This window comes from Bos taurus, chromosome 8 (genome assembly GCF_002263795.3).
Source record: "Bos taurus isolate L1 Dominette 01449 registration number 42190680 breed Hereford chromosome 8, ARS-UCD2.0, whole genome shotgun sequence".
In the NCBI taxonomy this organism is placed as follows: Eukaryota; Metazoa; Chordata; class Mammalia; order Artiodactyla; family Bovidae; genus Bos; species Bos taurus.
This window is the reverse complement of record NC_037335.1, coordinates 54156347-54178654: the sequence shown is the minus strand read 5'-3', so window position 1 is coordinate 54178654 and position 22308 is coordinate 54156347. Positions and strand designations below refer to the sequence as shown.

The 22308-nt window shown below is 37.6% G+C and overlaps 1 protein-coding gene across 3 annotated transcripts in view; it reads right to left on the bottom strand.

Moving 5' to 3' along the window:
• The window catches only part of CEP78 (centrosomal protein 78), a 35217-nt gene that overhangs the window by 5330 nt on the left and 7579 nt on the right, over positions 1 to 22308 (bottom strand). For all 3 annotated transcript variants that reach the window (XM_005210052.5, XM_005210051.5, XM_059889463.1), the window contains 7 exons: positions 21494 to 21668; positions 18964 to 19077; positions 16510 to 16574; positions 16110 to 16233; positions 13861 to 13996; positions 12401 to 12446; positions 10656 to 10784 (listed from right to left, as the gene is read on the bottom strand). In XM_005210052.5, coding sequence (XP_005210109.1) covers positions 10656 to 10784; positions 12401 to 12446; positions 13861 to 13996; positions 16110 to 16233; positions 16510 to 16574; positions 18964 to 19077; positions 21494 to 21668 — 789 coding nt within the window. The remainder of the gene's footprint in view (positions 1 to 10655; positions 10785 to 12400; positions 12447 to 13860; positions 13997 to 16109; positions 16234 to 16509; positions 16575 to 18963; positions 19078 to 21493; positions 21669 to 22308) is intronic.

Here is a 22308-nt window from a genome sequence, read left to right as displayed (position 1 = left end):
CAAGGCTATGGTTTTTCCAGTAGTCAGGTATGGATGTGAGAGTTGGACTGTGAAGAAAGCTGAGCGCTGAAGAATTGATGCTCTTGAACTGTGATGTTGGAGAAGACTCTTGAGAGTCCCTTGGACTGCAAGGAGATCCAATCAGTCCATTCTAAAGCAGATTGGTCCTGGGTGTCCTTTGGAAGGAATGATGCTAAAGCTGAAACTCCAGTACTTTGGCCACCTCATGCAAAGAGTTGACTCATTGGAAAAGACTGATGCTGGGAGGGATTAGGGGCAGGAGGATAAGGGGACCACAGAGGATGAGATGGCTGGATGGCATCACCGACTCGATGGATGTGAGTTTGAGTGAACTCCAGGAGTTGGTGATGGACAGGGAGGCCTGGCGTGCTGCAATTCATGGGGTCACAAAGAGTCGGACACGACTGAGCGACTGAACTGAACTCAACTGAACTGAAGACACAGGTCCTTGAAGTGGAGGACACTGCTTATGGGTAGGCAGAATTCTAAAAGAGATCCTAAGATTCCTATGCTGAAGTACACAATCCTGCCAGTTTTTCAATCTAGGTGCTGTAGTGAAGGGATTTTGTAGATGTAATTAAGGTTCCAAAATCAGTTGCTCTTAAAAGAGAGAGATTATTTTGGGTGGATGTGATATAATCAGGCATCCAAGGAAAAGGAACTGGACTTCTTCTAAAGATCTGAAATACAAAAGGGACAAGAGGGAGATTCCTCATTGCCGGCTTTGAAGAAGTCAAGCATGATGTTGTGGCAGGGAATACAAGTAGGAGGCCTCTAGCAGCTGAGACTGTCCCCCAGCTGACAGTCAGTGTGGAAACAGGGACCTCTATTCAATCAAGTGCAGGATCTGAATTATGCCAATGAGCTGAAGAAGCTTGCAAGTATTCTTTCTTGGAACCTCCAGATAGTAACACTTTCAGACTGACATCTTGATTTTAGTTCTATGACACTCATGAGCTTTGTTGAACATCCAGTACAAACATGAACATCCAACATTGGGGGCCTGATGTCTTACACTTAAATTTCACACACTTTAACACTCTCTGGAGGGAACCCACATGTTCCCACTATGTATCTGAGTGGAGAACTCAGTCAATGCTGTGCCTGAACCTACGGAACTGTGAGCTAGCAAAATAGGTATTATTTTAAGTCAGTAAGAGTATAGTAAAGGAAAATTAATATATTACTCAATCTCCAGGTTCAAGAACAAAATAAATGACTGTTATTGTTTTAAGTCATTGTTTCTGGGCGGTTTCTTATGCAGCAATAAATAATCAGAATACCTATGAAAACAGTAAGGTGTATTTATACATTTTAAATGCTTTCAACAATCACTTAAAGAATAAGGAATTCTATTCTATGTTATCATTGTGAGAGGAACTGGTATCACTTTATGGACAATAACTTTTGGTACACAGCAACAATCTTACATCAGCAGTTTACCCTAAGGAAATCAGAGATGTGAGCAAAGATTTATCTACAAACATGATGTCATAAGATTATTTATAATCAAACTCTAGAAGAAAGCTAAGAGACTCCAAATTGGGGTTGGTTTAAATAAAAATAGCACACCATATGAAGGAATGCTCTATGAAACCACTAGGAAAATAACGATGATAAGCGGGCTCAACCAGAGTTAATGAATGGGCCTGAGGAGTTCTATATTCAGAATACATCTGTGTGTTTTTCTTGGAAGATGGTCCATAAGCTTTATCAAATTATCTGATTTAGAAAAATATTTAGTGACATGAAAAAATATCTTTAATACCTTTTTAAGACAAAAGAGCAGAGGTGGCTTTTATTTCCTTCAATAAGTTGTTCACTGCTTTCAAAAATTTGCTCAATGAACATACTTTTATGCTCAGAACATGCTTTAAAAATTGACAGTCTAATAACTTCAAAGTCTTTAAAGTTTCATTACTAAAGCCAACCAAGTTTTCAATGGGAAAAAGGAGAAAAATTCCTCCACTTTTAATAGAATGGTTAAATAAATCTTCTAAAATTGATTTCAAAGAAATTCTAAACAAATAAGAAAACAAACAAAAAACCCTCACCACAGTCTGAGAAAAGCAGACTAAATTACAATATTCTTGACTGGTTCTAAATAGCACACTAACGTGCAGTAACATGAAATAGTTTCTCCCTCTAGTGGAAAGTATTAGAACAGAGCATTAAATTTTTCTGAAAAAGTGAACCCCTCTCCTACAAAATAATTCATGTCCCTTAAACAGAAATATGGAACCAAAAAAATTAGAAAGTAAAATTGCTTGATATTCTATTACTTAGGTAAGACTAATGATAAGGCTTTGGAGAAATCTTTCCTGTCATCTGCTCTCCTTCCTCCCTTCTATACACTGGCTAGGTTGCTTTTTCTGGAACCAAGCTCCCATCATATTGTATATCATATCAATATAATTTAAATATATTTAAATCATATTGTATACCTTTTTTTATATTTAAAATGATTGAAATCAATCATTTCTCATATAATCAGGGGATTCATAACCTGGATTTTTTTTAAGTGGGCTACAAAATATTTCACTGAGTGGGGTTGCTGTTGCTAAGTCACTTCAGTCGTGTCCGACTCTTAGCGACCCCATGGACTGCAGCCCACCAGGCTCCCCCGTCCATGGGATTTTCCAGGCAAGAGTACTGGAGTGGGGTGCCATTGCCTTCTCCACTAAGTGGGGTTGGTCAACTATTCCTTTGATTACACATTTAAATCCTTTCCAACTTTTCAATATTATAAGACAAAATAACCATTTTTATGCATGAAGACCTTTTTCCATATTTAGAAAAACGTTCTGGCAACAAAGCCATAAAAATGAGGCTGAGATCAAAGCAAACGGATGTTTTTCAGGCTTTGAGGTACCTATCCCCAAACTGCTTTCTAAAAGATTCCTAAGATTTTATACAGCCATCAGCAATGTATCACTTGGTATATAATCACTACAATAACTTTTGGCTTATTTCCTCACTTAGAATGCAAGTTATTTGAAGAAAGAGGGTGTATTTTATTGTTTATCCCCAGAACCTGCACCTAGCACAAAGCAGTCAGCCATTAAATAATTGCTGAATAAGGAAAATCCCTACCAATGCAAGTTGTATACAGTATGAAAGATGTGTGCTTTTTCTGTAACTGGATAAGTGAAAACTTGGCATCTCCCTTAAGTGTGTACTTCTTTGCTTATAATTAGTAATTAAATTTATCTTTTAAATTATATTTTAAAAATTCTGAAGCAAAATCCTGGCCCTATTCGTTAGCTCTATAATCTTGGACAAGTTCCATAATGCTAGACCTCAACTTTCTTATCTATAAAGTGGAGATAAGCTCCCACATCACAGAGCTCTTGTGAGAATTACATGAGCTAAAGCATGTAATAAAACATGAGCTAAAGCATATAATAAAACTTATAAGCACTCTTTAACAAGAGTGCTTGGTACACCGAGTATGTTCAATTAATGTTGAGTGAATGAACATGTGAATGCAAACAGCAGTGAAAGGCTTAAAATGAAATAGTCTTGTCCCACATCCACATCCAGCACCCTGCTGCTGCTGCTGCTGCTAAGTTGCTTCAGTCGTGTCCAACTCTGTGTGACCCCATAGACGGCAGCCCACCAGGCTCCCCCGTCCCTGGGATTCTCCAGGCAAGAACACTGGAGTTGGTTGCCATTTCCTTCTCCAATGAGTGAAAGTGAAAAGTGAAAGTGAAGTCGCTCAGTCGTGTCCAAATCTTAGCCACCCCATGGACTACAGCCTACCAGGCTCCTCCGTCCATGGGATTTTCCAGGCAAGAGTACTGGAGTGGGGTGCCATTGTCTTCTCCATCCAGCACCCTAGAGGTGACCAATTCTTTGAGCAGGTTTGCAGGTTTTTACTTGTAAAATATTATATGCATATTGAGAAGTACACAGAACAAAAGTGTCAATGTGACAACTGAAAAGCTGCAGGTGTTGGGATTTTCAGAGTACATCACTGATTTACTGAGTGTACTTCTCAGATGTAGTGGTTTCCCCAGGATTCAGAAAGCTGTCATGGATCAGACAGACAGCAGACCACCAAACAGTGACTATGACCCATAACTTACACAACTTACAGTAACTTACATAACCCATAACCACCACTCAAATCTGCAAGTACTTGTCAGCATCTTAAAGATCCCACATATCCCTCCCTCATCTCAGGCTTCTTTCCCCAGTTATAAACACCATCCTCATTTCTTGACAACCATTTCCTTTAACCTGGTTGCATCTTTCACGATATGGAAAGATAGCTCGGTTGGTAAAGAATTCTCCTGAAATGCAGGAAACCCAGGTTTAAATTCCTGGGTCGAGAAGATCTGCTGGAGAAGGGATAGGCTACCCACTCCAGCATTCTTGGTCTTCCCTTGTGGCTCAGCTGGTAAAGAATCCGCCTGCAATGCAGGAGATCTGGGTTCGATCCCCGGGTTGGTAAGATACCCTGGAGAAGGGAAAGGCTACCCACCACTCCAGTATTCTGACCTAGAGAATCTCATGGACTATCCATGGGGTCTCAAAGAATCATACATAACGCAGCAACTTTCACTTTCAACTTTATGTAGAGGATCACAGTGTACACTGTCTTCTCTATTTTATTTCTTTCACTCAACACTGTTTTAAAAAATTCATCCAGATTGCTATCTGTAGTTATATTAGGTTGGTGCAAAAGTAATTGCAGTTTTCTGCATTGTTGAAATTTGCTATTTGATGTTGGAATACATTCTAAATAAATGTGGTTATATTGATATATCGTTTTAATGTGCATTCTTACTTTATTTTTTTTGCTAATGATTTATTACTTGCTGTTTTTATTTAATACTTATTTTAGACTATGGAAATGATAACTGGCAACATTAACAACACATTTGGCCCAGGAACTGCTAACGAATGTACAGTGCAGTGGTGGTTCAAGAAGTTTATAAAGGAGCCAAGAGCCTTACACATGCGGAGTACCGTGGTCGGCCATCAGAAATTGACGATAATTGAGAGCATCATCAAAGCTGATCCTCTTACAACTACATGAGAAGTTGCTGAAGAACTCCACATCAATCATTCTATGGTCATTTGGCATTTGAAACAAATTTGAAAGGTAAAAAAGATTGATAAGTCACTCAGTCGTGTCCAATTCTTTGAGACCCCATGGCCTATACAGTCCATGGAATTCTCCAGGCCAGAATACTGGAGTGGGTAGCCTTTCCCTTCTCCAGGGGATCTTCCCAACCCAGGGATCGAACCCAGGTCTCCCACACTACAGGTTTGCCAGCTGAGCCACAAGGGAAGCCTGGGTGCCTCATGAGCTGACCAGAAATTTTTAAATCATCATCATTTTAAAGTGCTATCTTCTCTTACTTAACAACAATGAACAATTTCTCAATTGTATTGTGGTATGCAACAAAAAGTGGATTGCATATAACAACCAGTGACAACCACCTCAGTGGGTGGTCCAAGAAGAAGCTCCAAAGCACTTCCCAAAGCCAAATTTTCACCAAAAAACAGTCATCGTCACTGTTTGGTGGTCTGCTGCCTGTCTGATCCATGACAGCTTTCTGATTCCTGAGGAAACCACTACATCTGAGAAGTACACTCAGTAAATCAATACGATACTCTGAAAATCCCAACACCTGCAGCTGGCATTGGGTTGCAATGGCAACACCTGACCTCACGTCACACAACCAAAGCTTCAAAAGTTGAATGAATTAGGCTATCAAGTTTTGCCTCATCCGCCGTATTCACCTGACCTCTTGCCAACTGACTGCCACTTCCTCAAACATCTTGACAGCTTTTTGCAGGGAAAACACTTCCACAACCAGCAGGAGGCAGAAAACGCTATTGAAGAGTTTGTTGAATCCTGAAGCATGGATTTTTATGCTACAGGAATAAGAAAACTTATTTCTTGTTAGTAAACAAGTGTTGACTGTAATGGTTCCTATTTTGATTAATAAAGATGTGCTTGAGCCTAGTTATAATGATTCACTGTCTGAAACCATAATTATGTTTGCACCAGCCTAATAGTCCATTCAATTTTACTCCTTGAAAGCTTTTCCACTGTACAAACATACATAATTTATTTAATGTTTAACTCTTACAGGACACTTTGGGTTTTTTCTGTTTGTCCTAACGCATGCGCATGAATCCTGTTGTACCGGTTATTCTGGTGCATTTACCCAAGGCGGGCGTGAGGGCTGCTGGGTTACAGGGTATTTATATACCTTCAGTTGATGGAGAGTGCTAAAGGCTTTTCAAAGTACTATTGATGTATACTTCAGTATAAGCAGGGTGGAAGGTTCTCATAGTACTCCAGGTCTATAATACCTGATGCTATCAGACTCTGTCAATCTCACTAGCATGTAGTTTTTTTGGTTTTGGTTTTTTTCTCATTACTTAATGAAGTTGGGCACTTTTCCATGTTTACTGGCTATCTGGATATCCTTCTTTATGAAGTTTAAGAAAACTAGTCTTATTTTTAATTTTCCATTTCCAAATACTATACTTACATGACTACTTCTGACTAAATTTGAGGCAGTATCTGTTAACTTTCTAATTTACTAGGTAAGGATTTAGTTCCTTTACACTCTTTCCTATATCCACACTGCTTAGTAAAGTTATGTCATTATTAGTTTTTCCACTGGTCATGATCTCTTCCACATGTAGTGATATACTTAAAAATCTATATTGCTGATCAACTATAAACTCTTTCAATGTCCCGCTTTGTAAAATGAGGACATTCGTGTCGTTTCCCCTTTTTTCTACCCCGTCTACCTTCCAAACCTAGCTTTTATATTGTCAAAGTTGAAATTTATATTCTGTTCTATGTGCAGTTAGGCTTCCCTGGTAGCTTGGACGGTAAAGCATCTGCCTACAATGCAGGAGACCTGGGTTCGATCCCTGGGTCAGGAAGATCCCCTGGAGAAGGAAATGGCAACCCACTCCAGTATTCATGCCTGGAAAATCCCATGGACCAAGGAGTCTGGTGGGCTACAGTCCATGGGGTCACAAAGAGTCCATCACATCACTGAGCAACTTCTCTTTTTCTTCTTTATGTGCAGTTAAGTTTTCTGTTATTTGAGAGTCAGTATGGAGCAATGTTTAAGAGAAGAGGCAGAAAGCCTGAACTCAAAGCCCCGATGCAACCATAAATCAGGGACAGGCTGGGCAAGTTCCTGCTGTGGCTTAGCTTCCTTTTCTGAAAAGCAGGAATGATACTAGCTAACACCAACCTCATAAGGTTATTCAGGGCATTAAATGAGTTATAGGCATTAAATGTGTTATTCAGAGCATTAAATGAGTTATATGTTAAAAACACTTAGAATATAATATATACGGAGTACATACCAGGACACGATACGTTTCAGTACATACTAAGTAAATACTAACATACTAAGTATAGTTCAGGTTAGTTATTTGTTACTACATGCAAGTTGACAATAAAAGCTGCAAACCAAGACAGTATTTCTACTATTACAATTAAATTAATATTGCCCACTGCAGACATATACTGTGTCTCTACGTATAGATTATACTTCTTATACTGTTTCCGTGTCATTACCCTTGTACAGCATGACCATATACCCTCAGATGCCTTGGGGTGTTCCAGTTTATACCTGCTGTCCTGATGTTACAGAAGTATAGTGACTCCTTACATTATTAGTGTTCTGGTTTGGACAACAAATTAGATAGGTGGTCACTGCCTCTGTGTGTCACTGAAAAGGGGGACACCTGTAATGTCAGGTTAAAGTGGATTCTTCTCTTGCTCATCAGTAGTAGTTTAAAATCTACCATAGTTTAGGGAATTCACTGGCTATTCACTATAGGAACTCACACTTTCACTGCCAAGGACACGAGTTCAATCCTTGGTTGGGGAACTAAGATCCTGCAAACTGAGGTGCAGCCCCCCTCCCACCCTCCAAAAAAATCTACCATAATTTAGTTCACTTCATGTTTATGTCAGTGTAGCCTTTTTTCCTCTGGAGTTCAGTTTCCTCCTCCTCTCCCTCCTCCCTTCCAACAGTATCTAATGCATAGTAAGTACAAGACGCCTCAATGCGTTTCTAAGCTGTCAATCACACAACTAATGGAAGGCTCTCAAATCTATACCAGCCGACTCTGCACTGAATCCACTGTTTCCCGAATCCCCTATTACCTTCCTTCTTAGTTTATTCCCTCATTTGGCCGGATTATTTCTACAAATAACTTGTATAGCACAGGGGGTAAGCTTTTCAAATTTCTTTACGTACAAAATATCTTAGACAGCCTCCACTTATGACTGATAGTCTGGCTGGATACAAAACCCTAGGGTGAAAATTATTTGCCTGAAAAACTTTGGAGTTATCTTTCTAATGCCTTCCAGAATCCATGGTGCTGATGACAACAATGATAATGTCAGATTTTCTTTTTTTTAGGTGACCAGTATTTTTATCTCTGGAATGGATGTATCTTTTCAGTATTTTAAAATTTCATAGTGTAGAGTATCTAGGTAGAAGCTATTTTTGTTTAGCTATTTTCAGTTTGAGGCCTGAAGCTTACTTTCAGCTATGTGGAATTTTCTTGCCCTTTGACAGCTTCCCTCCACTTTTTTCTGGATCTAGAATTTTTAATAGGAACATGCTGGACCTCCTCGATGCAGCCTCTCCCAATATATCACTTCTATCACATTTTCCATTCTTTCTTTTTTATATACTGAGAAATTTCTTTAATTCCTACTGAATTTATTTCAGCAACCACATTTTCATTTCCAAGAGATTTATCTGCTTTCTGACATTCCCTTTTTAATTAACACCCTATTCTTATTTTAAAGTTTCCAGCTCCTATTTTAAAGCTCTTTAAGGACACGAATTAGGGTTTTTTCTTAAATTATTTTGTTCCCTAAATTTTCCCTGGTCCTACTAGGATTTGTTTTTACTCTTTTCCCACCTCTCTTGTTGTAAGCTTTACTCAACTACGAGGCGTATGATAGTTATTTTCTATTTAAGAATGAGAGCAAAAAGCTCCCTGGAAGTCACTGACTGACTGGCTTTTCTAATGCAGGAAAAAGTGGGTAGTGACTATAATAGGATACCCCCAGGCACTCTTTTCTAGGGTGTAAAAACTCACAACAGCTGCCCTAGTTGTCTCCAGTTTAATTTTTTCAAAATGAAATTATCTCATTTCAGGAAAGTGAGGGTGGGGCTGGGATTCAACTCTTTCAAGCACAAACTCAATGAGCTCCCCCTATTTCACTCACCTGCTTAAGTAACTTCACTCTCTCCCCTACATGCACCTCTGAGTATGGAGCTATTTCTGCAGGGGGATCACATTCCCCCTCAGCTGCAGGCGGTCCCTGGGCATATTGTAGGTGATGGTTCCCCTTGTTCTACTGCTTCAGTTTCACATTCTTCCACTTGTCTCCTGTCTTTCAAAGATATTCTGAAATCTCTTGATTGTTGGGGGTTTATATATTTAAACACTTTGATACCATCATTGTAATGTCTTGTTAAAACAAAGAAGAGCTGAAAGGGTTCTCAGAGCATCCTGGATCTATTCTGTAGTCACAGTTTATAAAACTTCTTGGTCTTTCCCAATGTCCACAACTGCTTTTAGAAATATCAATACAACACCCCGACCTACTGGTGAAGGAAACGAATACAACACATCTAAAATGACAACAAATGTGGGTTAAATGCCTAGGGTCCTGTCTTACTCTGCAACTTACCAGTAAACCGCTTATGTGCTGCAAATTGTAGGTGCTCATTTATAAGATGAAAAGGGGGTAATTCTACATGAACTACAGATTCCTCCTACTGTAATATTTCATAATGAAATTTCTCTATATTAACAGTAATTTGACCTAAAAAACTAAAATCTTTACTTTTTCTTTTAAAAATCAAACAGTAATTTCCGTTGTCCTTTAATAATGGGCTAGTTCAAAATTTATCAAGATTTCATACTAAAAGAAAATCATACTAAGTGATTTTAAAAATTGAACACAGACTTTGTAGCACAGTAACAAGGCGCCCTGAAACCATGCTTCCCTTATTTTCTACAAAGTATCGGCTCTGCATTTAAGTGGAAATAAAATTAATATATTATTTGGAAGAGTAAAAACTTCTTATGAAGATCAATTTTTCTTTTCTGTCCATACAAAGAGAAGTATGGAATGACATTGGATGTCCAGTTTATTAGGCAATATAATGGAGCTTATTGCTGTTTTATTTTTAGGAAAGGAGAATATCAATATTGAAACATTTTTTCAACTTTTCATTAAAAATGAGGCCATACACCCCTCCTATAAAAAGAACTGTCAATTTTCTCATCTGTAAAACAAGGGCACTGAATCAGCTGACTACGTTCATTCAGAACTCAATTCCTTCAAGTTTATCTTAAAGATTCTCCCTATATCTAATATTAAGGTTCTAAAGAAAAGCAAATATGTAACTAGTGACATGTTTTGATTGTTTATTTCTTAGAGTTCAAATGTCCATCATTCACCTTGGTCTAAGCTAAGTTCAAGGGGATAAAACGCAGACAGAAGGGGAAAACAGAAAGCTCCCACACAAGTTGTCAAGTGTTGCAGTCAGACGCAACTAATCTGTTTGAAAAATAATCTTCTCTGTATCTTTAAAGTGATAACTTTATACCTGCAATGCTTCCTGTTTCAAGTTGATTTTCTCTGGCTCTTCCTGAACACTTTCTGTGGAATCATCGACCTCTTCGATTTCTGAGGAGGAAGGACTCTCTATGGTCACAGTCACAGGAAAATCTGATTGCTTTAAAAAAAGAAGACAAAATTGTATAGAAGACAACATGAACAAGATACCAAATATCCAAATATTAAAGGACATTTAACACAAGCGATCTGAGGTATCAAGTCATTACTTGTAAATGTCTCCCACTGCTCCTTAGTCTAACACAAGCAATGACAAAGTAAAATTATAGTAACTTATTTTTGCTATGTTACTGTACAGACCTCTGGTGTACATGGTTAGGATTAGTATTTGGAATTATCTGTATTATTTTATTAAGTTTCTTTCATAGAAGACAAGTAAGGAGCCAGGGTAAACATTTTTTCTCAGATCACCTTTATACTGCAAACTAGAAATTTATTCTTCACCATCAGACACAAGTAGTCTGGAAGAAAATGTAGCTTTTAGGAGGACAATTCATCAGTAAGGGGACTGGTAAAGAATCAGAAGAATAATTAGAAAGTCAACATATCTAAACTGTGAATAATAAACAGAATTTTTTAAAAAATTAGTCACTCCAGTATTTTTGCCTGGAGAATCCCATGGACGGAGAAACCTGGTAGGCTGCAGTCCATGGGGTCACTAAGAGTCGGACACAACTGAGCGACTTCACTTTCACGCATTGGAGAAGGAAACGGCAACCCACTCCAATGTTCTTGCCTGGAGAATCCCAGGGACAGAGGAGCCTGGTGGGCTGCTGTCTATGCAGTTGCACAGAGTCGGACACAACTGACGCGACTTAGCAGTAGCAGTGGCAGCAGTCACATATACATACACAATTAAAACTGACCTATCAAAACTTTCATTTTCTCAACATCCTTCAGTCAAAACTAGTGTAATTATAATTCAATTCTCCTATTGAGCTTCACTGCCACTGGAATGTTGTTCAATAAGACACTTCCATTTAAAAACTGACCTGGTCACAACCCCATAAAAGTATATAAGTCAAAAGGATGTGTGTTAGTTTTATATAACTGTGCAGAAGACAACTCACTAGGATATCATTCTGACAAGCCCTGCAGGAGAGGAAACTCCCATTGGTAGAATGAGGCATGCACTCCTCTACCAGACATCCAGGGGCAGGACTGACACCCAAGGTGCTCTTCTTTTAATTTCAGCAGAGCAACTACACAGTCTCCTAAGACCACTGGCAGGATTAGCTGGCTCCAAGGCCATGAGGCTGTAAAAGAAGGCAAGTGTGCAGCCTTGGTGAGGAAGAAGGAACGCTCAGAGAGCAGAGGTTTGGGATATGTCGCTTCATATTGGCTTGAAAATCAGGAACTTGTACAGACAGCCCCCAAACAACATTTTCTGAAAACACATGAACACTCTTGGGTATGACAGCTCCACGTAAGGAGTTAGAAATTGCAATCAAGTTCGTTCTACTGGGTAACCACTGACTTGCGGACTGGAGAACCCACTTCCTTGTTTACAGACATAACCACAAGGTTCCCAGTGTGCCATATCTATACAACTACACAGAGGCAATGGGAGAACGACGAGACAGGTTTTAAATGGGTTTATTTCAGAGAGGGAACTGTTTTTTTGTAAGGCTCTGTTCAATTTAAAAAGTAAAGAGTATGATCTCCCACCCTTCCCAATTCAACCCCCTGTATACAATAAATATAATAACCACATACCTGCAACTGATTACACACATCACGAGCTTTGATTAATGGAAAACCCCTAAAAAGATATTAACAAAATGAAGTTGTATCTTGATGTACACACATCACCAGTTAATTGCATTTAATATAAGTTTTTAGTATCATGTACAATATCCACATAGAATTGTATGTAAAAATAAGTCAGCTCAAAACAAGGACCTGGAAGGCCTCTGCTATGAAAAAAAGTGAACAGAATTTAGCAGACCCGCTTTGTGACAACTCTATGAACTGCTGAGAGGCACCTTTGGCTCCTACATTCAGGGTGGTTGAGATTTCAGTCTACCTTCTTAACTGGTGGTACGAATCATTCTCTAATTTACAACTCCTTGTGGTGAGGATGGGCCTGAGATTAATAAATGTCTTAAGAAGAAGATATGAATACACAAAGCTCTTAAACTAAAGTGCAAAGACTGGGAATTCAATATTATAGTTTATGCTTTAAGAATCTATATTACCATTTACAAAAGTAGTCAGTTGTCCAATGGGGATTATAAATATCAACTAAATGTGAGCAATTGAACAGGTATTTTACATAGTAATTAATTACTTCAAGTACTATTTAAAATCAATTCTCTATGTTTTCTTAAGCAATTGTTAACACTAAATTTCATCAATGTGCTCAGATGCTCAGTTCTGTCTGACTCACTGTGATCCTACAGACTCTAGCCCACCAAGCTCCTCTGTCCATGGGATTTTTCAGGCAAGAATACTGGAGTGGGTTGCCATTTCCTCCTCCAGGGGATCTTCCCAACCCAGGGACCAAACCCACGTTTCCTGTGTCTCCTGCATTGCCAGGTGGATTCTTTACCACTAGCGTCATTCTAATTTCATGAATATTACCAAATAAGTCACTTGAAAATAACCTAGAGCAATTTATTTCACCTCGCAAGCCTAGAGCTATAGTTGAAAAATTTTACTCACAGCCCTATGACAAAATTACTATGAACTTATCCCTTGGATAAGTAATCAGCTAAAGCTAGTTAAGTCTAGTTTGACAAACTAAATCTGATTTACTGAATTAAGCTGGTTGATTTAGATTAGTTCTAATCCATATTTCTCATCCATTCTGCATTAAACCATTCCCAAGCCTAAAATGTCTTTTTTCCCATTCCTACAGATCCAAATGTCTCTTCTGTACTGTAGGGCTTGACTCAACTACACCTGCCTTTACTGAAACTTTTCTCATTGCACGATTGGAGAGAATTTTAGTCTCCTCAGGACACCCATGGGGTTACCTCTGTTGTGACACTTGAGAAACAACTTCAAACTCCCAATTATTTTTTGTTTTTCTTTCTTAGAGGACTCATTAGGCAGAAGCCATGTGTGAGTTATCTTTCTTTCTCTATAGAAACCACCAGAGGCCTCCCACATAATAGAAGCTCCAAAATAAAGAATTCTAAATGACTAAAAGACAGGGAATGAAAATGCTCTACCTGTTCCTTTTTGCACGTTCTGCAGTACGCCATGGCAGGAAACCAGACACACCAGGCGGCAGAGGTTCAGGAGCATAAGAATCTTTACCAGTGGAGTGCTTCTTTCCATTACTTACAGGTTTCTTTGTGGCCAATCCTATGTTTGAGAAATCATGAAAAGAAGGAATCAAATGCACTAAAAGCCTACAGAGCAATTATCACATGCGTACACACTGAAAGGAATAAAACAGGCGCTTTACAATGACGTCAAGGCCATTAAAAACAGGATCGTTTTGTAAAAATGTTTTACATAGGCCAGCAATTTTTAAAAATGTAGTCCACTACAGTAACAAGTTATTTTAACTAAAACAAAAGTACTGAGGTATGCAGAACACGCAAAAATAAATTTTTAAAAAATCCCAAAGAATGATACATTTTATGTATCATGCAGAGACACTCAATCTGAATCTTAGAACACCTTTGGCATTTCTGAATCCCAAGAATAGAGAAACATAAATACACCCATGACTTCTGCCAAATAAAATCTTTGGGATTAGACCAAAATTTCATTTTAAGATTAATTTTTCTATGTAAAAACAAATAAAAGTTATGACTGTATACAAGTTACCAGGTGGTAGATGAGTCAATGTTACCCTCCTATAAGTCTGTTGACCTTCACTGTTCATTTGATTTCATATAGAAAACACACAAAAAAAGTGAAACCCACTGGATGAAAGAGTGAAATGCGGAGACTTACCCTACACTTCAGTACTAAAGAGTCAAGTATTTTTATAAGAAATATTTGGTAGCAAAAAAGAGACTTACAAGCTAATATTTTCTTTAGAACAAAAAAATTCACATTTAAATGTTTAATTTGAACATTACTGAAAACAAACATCATATTAAAATGATTGTATTTATTTTTCAAACCTACTATACTTTAGTAGCATTAGGATGGTGTGTAAAATAAGAGTGTATGTGGTGATACAGGACAAATGTTTCATTAGTGTAGCTTACTGATAACCACCACATGATCCTGTGTGATTTCTTTGGATAAATTTACATGCCTCAAAATACAGAGGGGCTCAGTTCATTCTGTGCTGTTTTGTTTTTTAACTTAATTACATTCAAGAAAAAAAGTCTATATGCACATGGTTTGTATGTGTACACCTTTACTTGCAGAAAGTAATGCAAATATATTTGTAATTAAAATTTTAAAAATTACATTTGGCTCTTTAGGAGATAAAAACATTTCTGATAAAAGCCCCCATCTTTTTAAGGCATACATAATTAATTGTAGATGGGACACAGTTCACACAGCTATTTAACTCCTATACTCACCTGGATCTACCTACATAGCCAGACATTGATTTGGCTTACCTCTATGTCTCCAAATAACTGAAGCAAATACAAAAGAAAAAAAAAAGCCCAAGAAATAAAATAAAAGTACTCTTAAAATAGCTCAGTGAGCTTGCAAACATCAGTTACATTTCCACTTTGTTTAATCATGCTAAATTTAAAAAAATTTGTTTTATTCTCATTCCATGATGCCCTATTCTATACCACCACATACCTAATGTTACAGAATTTCTAAGATGTTTTATATATACATGTTTTATTTACCTATATTTATATTTCTAATATTATAGCAAGTCAAATTAGCTATTTTAAGAATACTTTATACATGATATAAACTTTTAATAATAGTATATAATTAGTGTGATATAAAAATCTTAATTTCTTTTTATATACCATTTGATTGATTACTAAACTATTACTGTCTTAAAGTAACAATTGGCAGACAAATCATAAGCTATTTTTGATTTAATAAACACTTTGGACAACTTCTATTTAATACATTATTCTCTAAGCAAGCTGATTAATGGGGAATCAAAATCATACATCTTTTAGTAGGAAAAAAAAAAGAAGTTGTATTTCTGAAGATGCTTATAATAGCTTATTTCAGGTTATTTCCAATTTTTCACAAATTTCAATTGCAAAATACTAGAAGTAATCATCAACCAGGAAATATTGTCAAAATAACAAACCTTTTATGAAATGTAAACAGAAGTAACCAACAGAAGTTGGTTAATATTAACATCTCTTTAAATTCACTTATAATTTCTATATTCTATAAATTCTCATAATACATATCAAGGCAATTATAGTCCTATTAATAATATCTATGTGGTTAATACTGGCTGTTTTAATTTCAGCACATTGGAAAACATAAGGGCTATAAGTTCTAGTAGCATTAAAAAAAAAGTTACCAATTCTAATAGTAGCTTTTCCTTTCCGACTACCTCCCAAAATTATGGTTCTCTTTTTCTGTCTAGCAGCTTTGGATGGTTCCTTCACTGGTTCCTTCACCGATGGAGAAGTTATCCATTGGTACTGAGAAAGAAATAATAAATATGCCATTTAAGTTACAGATAATTTATGAAGGTTTGATTTTAATTGGAAATTAAAATATTTTAAGTTAATAAAAGGTTTCTGACAGCATTTCTGGGAACCTGAATTAAAGAATTACACAATATTTTCAAAAACAGAAAAGCCACTTGATTTGACTAAAAACTTAGTTTAAGATGGCCGAAAGTATCCTTATAATTTTTTTTAAGAAAGAAAGACATTAAAGTGAAATTCTTTCTAGAAGACTAAAACATGTTGTACCTCTGACTTGGCACTTCTTCCATTCTGGAGAACTTTTTTGATAATGGCTTTCATCACAGAATGATCTAAAGTAAAATAAATTGAAATGAGAGTATTTATTTCCCAATGAGTGGCTATTTCCATTTAAAAACAAAAGCCAACGAATTACTGCTTTTCCCATAAAATTAAATATGAAATCTACATTATATAATATATACCAATTTTTCCCTTTGTATATTCTAATTTCTTCCTCAAAACCTAAGATGCCATCTTGCAGACTGACCCCAGTGGCTACTATTTGGGTAGCAGCAAAGGTCAAATTTAAACACTTCGCATCTAAAGTGGCATTGGGTACCTTTGAATAGAAAGCAGAGTCTGAGAACTGTCCAGACACTCAGATACCTCAAAGGTATCTAAAATATCAAACCAAAGTCTCGATATTCCCTCAAAAGCTGCTCCTCCCATCAGCCCCCTTCTAAGTGGTACCATTCAGTTGTGCACATAATCATCAAGGACTTGACTCTCTGTTAATACCTCCTTCATACCCCACATCTAATCCATCTGCAAAGCTTGTTAGCTACACCCTCATAATACAATCTGAATTCAATGGCTTTTCACTTGCTCCAAACTTCCAAGCTAAGCTAAGCCATAAACATCTCTCATTTGGATCACTGAGACAGTCTCCTAACTGGTCTCCCTGTTTGTCTTTGCCCCAGCCCCCCAAGTCTATTCGCTATGCCAGGGTCATCTTATTGAGACATTATTTAGATCATGCCTTTTTCCAGTTTAAAACACTCTACTCTTTTAGAATAATCCATCTGGTCCCATCACTTCATGGGAAATAGATGGGGAAACAGTGGAAACAGTGTCAGACTTTATTGTGAGGGGCTCCAAAATCACTGCAGATGGTGACTGCAGCCATGAAATTAAAAGACGCTTACTCCTTGGAAGGAAAGTTAAGACCAACCTAGATGGCATATTCAAAAGCAGAGACATTACTTTGCCAACAAAGGTCCGTCTAGTCAAGGCTCTGGTTTTTCCAGTGGTCATGTATGGAGGTGAGAGTTGGACTGTGAAGAAAGCTGAGCACAGAAGAATTGATGCTTTTGAACTGTGGTGTTGGAGAAGACTCTTGAGAGTCGCTTGGACTGCAAGGAGATCCAACCAGTCCATTCTAAAGGAGATCAGTCCTGGGTGTTCTTTAGAAGGACTGATGCTGAAGCTGAAACTCCGGTATTTTGGCCACCTCATGCGAAGAGTTGACTCATTGGAAAAGACTCTGATGCTGGGAGGGATTGGGGGCAGGAGGAGAAGGGGACGACAGAGGATGAGAAGGGGACGACAGAGGATGGCATCACTCACTCGATGGACCTGAGTCTGAGTGATCTCTGGGAGTTGGTGATGGACAGGGAGGTCTGGCGTGCTGCAATTCATGGGGTCGCAAAGAGTCGGACACGACTAAGCAAATGAACTGAACTGAACTGAACTGATGTCTTTACCCTGGCCTTCATGACTTTACAAGATCAGGCCCCGGCTAGCTCCTTGACCTCATGGCATACCACACTCTTCCTCACTCAGTGCTCTGGCTATGTTGGCCTCCGTGCTTTTCCTTAAATATTCCACCCACCTACATGCTTGCATCCTCATTGTCCCCTTGTCCTGAAATGTGCTTTCCCCAGATCTTCCATGGCTTGCTCCTCTCTTCATTCAGGTCTCCACTCAAACATTACTTCTCTGGTAAAGTTGTCCCCTAGAAAGCATATTCAATGTAGGCCTACCTGCCCTCCTCACTCCCTTTACATTAAGATATGTTTTTACTTCCTACTATCTAAAACTATACTCCTCATCTGTTTACTCATTTCTACCTGAACTCCTTCAGTAGAATGTAAGCTCCATGAGGGCAAGACCTTGTCTGTCTGGTTCAGGGCTTTATCTCTGGTTTAGTGCCGAAACCCGTATCTGGTACACAAAAGGTTATTAAAAAATTTTACTTGTTAAACTGACAAAGGAATAAAGCACTTGTTCCAAGAATTGCACAAGAAGGAAATAAGGTGCTTGGCAGAAGCAAGATTACCTAGGTTCACCTTCAGAGTAGAGGTAAGAATGATTTACAAGTATAATTCACTTTAATTAGTAAATTATCTGCTGAAAACATAAGGGAAATGCAACATTTGGAAAGTGCAGCTGACCTTGAACAACACAGGTCTGTACTTTGTGGATCCAGTTACACAGATTTTTTTCAGTAAATATATACTACTGTTCTATTTGATCCAAGGTTGGTTGAATCCACAGAGGCAGAATCACTGACTGTAAAGTTATACCCAGATTTTCAACTGTGCGGGTCAGCACCAGTAACCCCAAGTTGTTCAAGGGTCAACTGTGTAGTTAAACACGTTAGTTTTTTTAAATCGTCAATACATTAAAAAGTGCTTTTGTTTTGCTATTTAATCAATTAAAAAAAAAGTGACCACATACCAACAAGTGGATTTTTTCTTATATCCAGAACAACCAGAGTTCTATTGGTTTCAAGGGCTTTTAGTAAAGCATTTGCTCCTTCATTGGTGAGGCCACACTGCTGCAGGTCAAGTGCTTTTGGTGAAAGACAAAAAGGTCACTTGCTAACTATACAGATTAAACACACAGACAATTCTCATTTTCCCACATGTGGAAAAGTCCTGCATAAAAGCAGTCATAGCAGGTTTGTAATTTGGGGTACTGAAAAAAAACATAAAAATATATGAACACACACATCCAATTTAAAAACCTCTTCTTGGATGTACAATGATTACCCTGCATTTAGTACCAATAAATCATCCAGCATATTTTATAATTACAGAACTGAAGAATAAATTGCATATAACCTCTGAGCACAAAACAAAACAAAATGAATCTCAGTTCATAATGAACAAGGGTAGTGGAAGTGAAAGTTGCTCGGTCATGTCTAACTCTTTGTGACCCTATGGACTATAAGTCCATGGAATTCTCCAGGCCAGCATCCTGGAGTGGGTAGCCTTTCCCTTCTCCAGGGGATCTTCCAACCCAGGGATCGAACCCAGGTCTCCCACATTGCAGGCAGATTCTTTACCAGCTGAGCCACAAGGGAAGCCCAAGAATACTTGAGTGGGTAGCCTATCCCTCCTCCAGCAGATCTTCCTGACCCAGGAATTGAACCAGGGTCTCCTGCACTGCAGGTGGATCCTTTACCAACTGAGCTGTCAGGGAGGGCAAGGGCAGTAGTGGCACTGTAAATCTCACAAGCAAAAACTGGTATAGCTCAGAAACTGCACTGCATTCTATTCATCATCATCTTGAGTTCCAAATCACTCTTGAAACTGGTTAAAAGGGGAGAACAAAGTAGAAAAAGTATAATAACTGCTTTAGAATAAAAAAGACAAAGAAGTCTAAGAGGATACAAATAATAACAAATTCAAAGAATATGTGAATAGAAAATACATGCCAAAAACCTATCATGAAAGGATGTTGGTCAACAACACTTTCTGTAAAAGGTCAGACAAAATCCAGGACAAATGATCATGAATTCTAATAGCTCTGGGGCTGAACAACCTATTCATTTAAACCAAAGTTATCATCAGTACAAAAGCATAGGTATTAAAAAATACTAAATGAAAGGAAACTATCATCAGTCTTTTTCTAAAGTGCTATATGTCCCTGGGTTGGGAAGATCCCCTAGAGGAGGAAATTCAACCCACTTCAGTATTCTTACCAGGAAAATCCCATGGACAGAGGAGCTTGAAGGGCTTCAGTCTGTGGGGTCGCAAAGAGTCAGACACGACTGAGCAACTGACCACAGCATATATACTATTACATTAAAATAACTGGAGTCTTTCAAAACCCCATGACACACAGAAATAGCAAGGTCAGACATGTGGATCTGACAGGATATGATGCAATCCTTACAAACTCTTACAACAGACAAATGGACACAGGGTATAATTAACCAACTAGCCAAATTAATATAAACAGTCCCTAAATCTCACTAGTAAATCAAATGAATACAAACTAAAATAAAATGTGATTATTCACCTATCAGATTAGGTCATCATGTAATAAAAGCTTTCAGAATCAGTATGCCCTTTTGATTCATCAACTCTCTAAGAATTTAACCAAAAGAAATAATCAGAGATATAAACCAGGATGTGTATGAGAACTGTAACTGAAAAATGGGACACAGCTTATATACAAGAGTGAATAAGCTTATGTGACGTATTTATATAAGGGAACACTGAACAGTCACTAAAAATGATGCTATAGATGTAAATTATTGACTTGTTAGGATGCTCATACTTTATTAACTGAAAAAAGTCACATAAAAAAGGGAGAGGTCTTCATTTTTGTAGTTTTACAGATTTTAAAAGTGCTGTAAGCCAGTGTTTGTGAGGGTTAAGCTACAAATTGGCACATTTCTGAATGGCAGTTTGGCAATGTGTACCCAAAGTATTAAAAATATCTCACACTTAGTCATTTCACTTTTAGTAACTTATTCTACAGAAGTAATCCTGATGGACACAGAGATGTATATACAACGTGTTCACATTGTTTCTGATAGGGAAAAGCAAATTGTCTAAATCTAATTGCAAAGAATTGATTAAACTACAGGACATCAATATGATGGAATACTACATGATACATCATTAAGTGAAAAAAATAGGAATATGCAATAGCAAGTATACTACAGTCTATTTTTGTAATCCCTAAGTGTATAAATACATTTATAGAAAGAAAAAAAAAAAAAAAGAGACTGAACATATATACACCAAAATGAATGGTGATTATGCCTGGGCATTAAGATTACAGGTAATTGCTCTCCTGTTACTCTGTATTTTCCATAAAGAATATATGCAACTCAGAGAAAGTTTAAAAGTAAAATAAAAGCTATTGAAAAAAAATGAAATTAAAAAAATTAAAATCATATGGCAACAGTATCATGCCCAAAGCTAAGCACATCTAGTATGAAAAATTCAATATATTCAAGTTTAGAATTTACCTCTAAGCCATAAATCCTCACTAAGAGATTCGGCAAAACCACTTGCACCAAGGTCCCCAATGAGCGTGTTGCAGTTCAGAGTGATGCGCCTCAAACCAGCCATGCAGTCGAGATCGGGTCTCCTGTAACGAAGACTCTCGGCCCAGGTTTCTTCATGCCTTCTGATGGTCTGATACTTCACAGGTTGAATGGGAGGAAAGTAAGTCACTTGAATGAACAAACAGCATATGCCTACTGAGTACAGCTTATTATGTCAGAGATTTATACACATGTACGTGCCAAGCATATATGACAGGAGAAGTTAAACAGTCAATTCTGCTTTAGGGATTCAGTGACCCAGATTTAAGTCTGTCAGTGATCAGACTCTAGCCACTGGATGACTGTTTTTCATTAGCTATATAAAGTTTGACAATTCATTTACAGTCTATGAATTTTATTTCCCTTATTTGCCAACCCAGGGAATTAGTTCTAAATTCCGTCATTGCTGAGGCTCTAAATTTTATCATTCTGTCTTCCAGTGGTCTCCAAACACTTGACTGGGCACCCTCTAAGAAAAAATTTTAATATGCATCTTATTTATTAACAAGTTACATACATGAAGTTCTATACATATAATTTGTGTACACTGTAAATGACACAGATATTTTTTAAATGATACAAAAGTAAATGGGTTCTAATATCTTCTTCTAACTTCTAAGGTATTACTTTAAAAACTATATTTACAAAATGGATCTCACATACTACTTCAGGTATACACACCAACTTTAAAGGCCTGGACTATGCAAACTCAGTTTGATGTGCCTTGATGTGCCGAG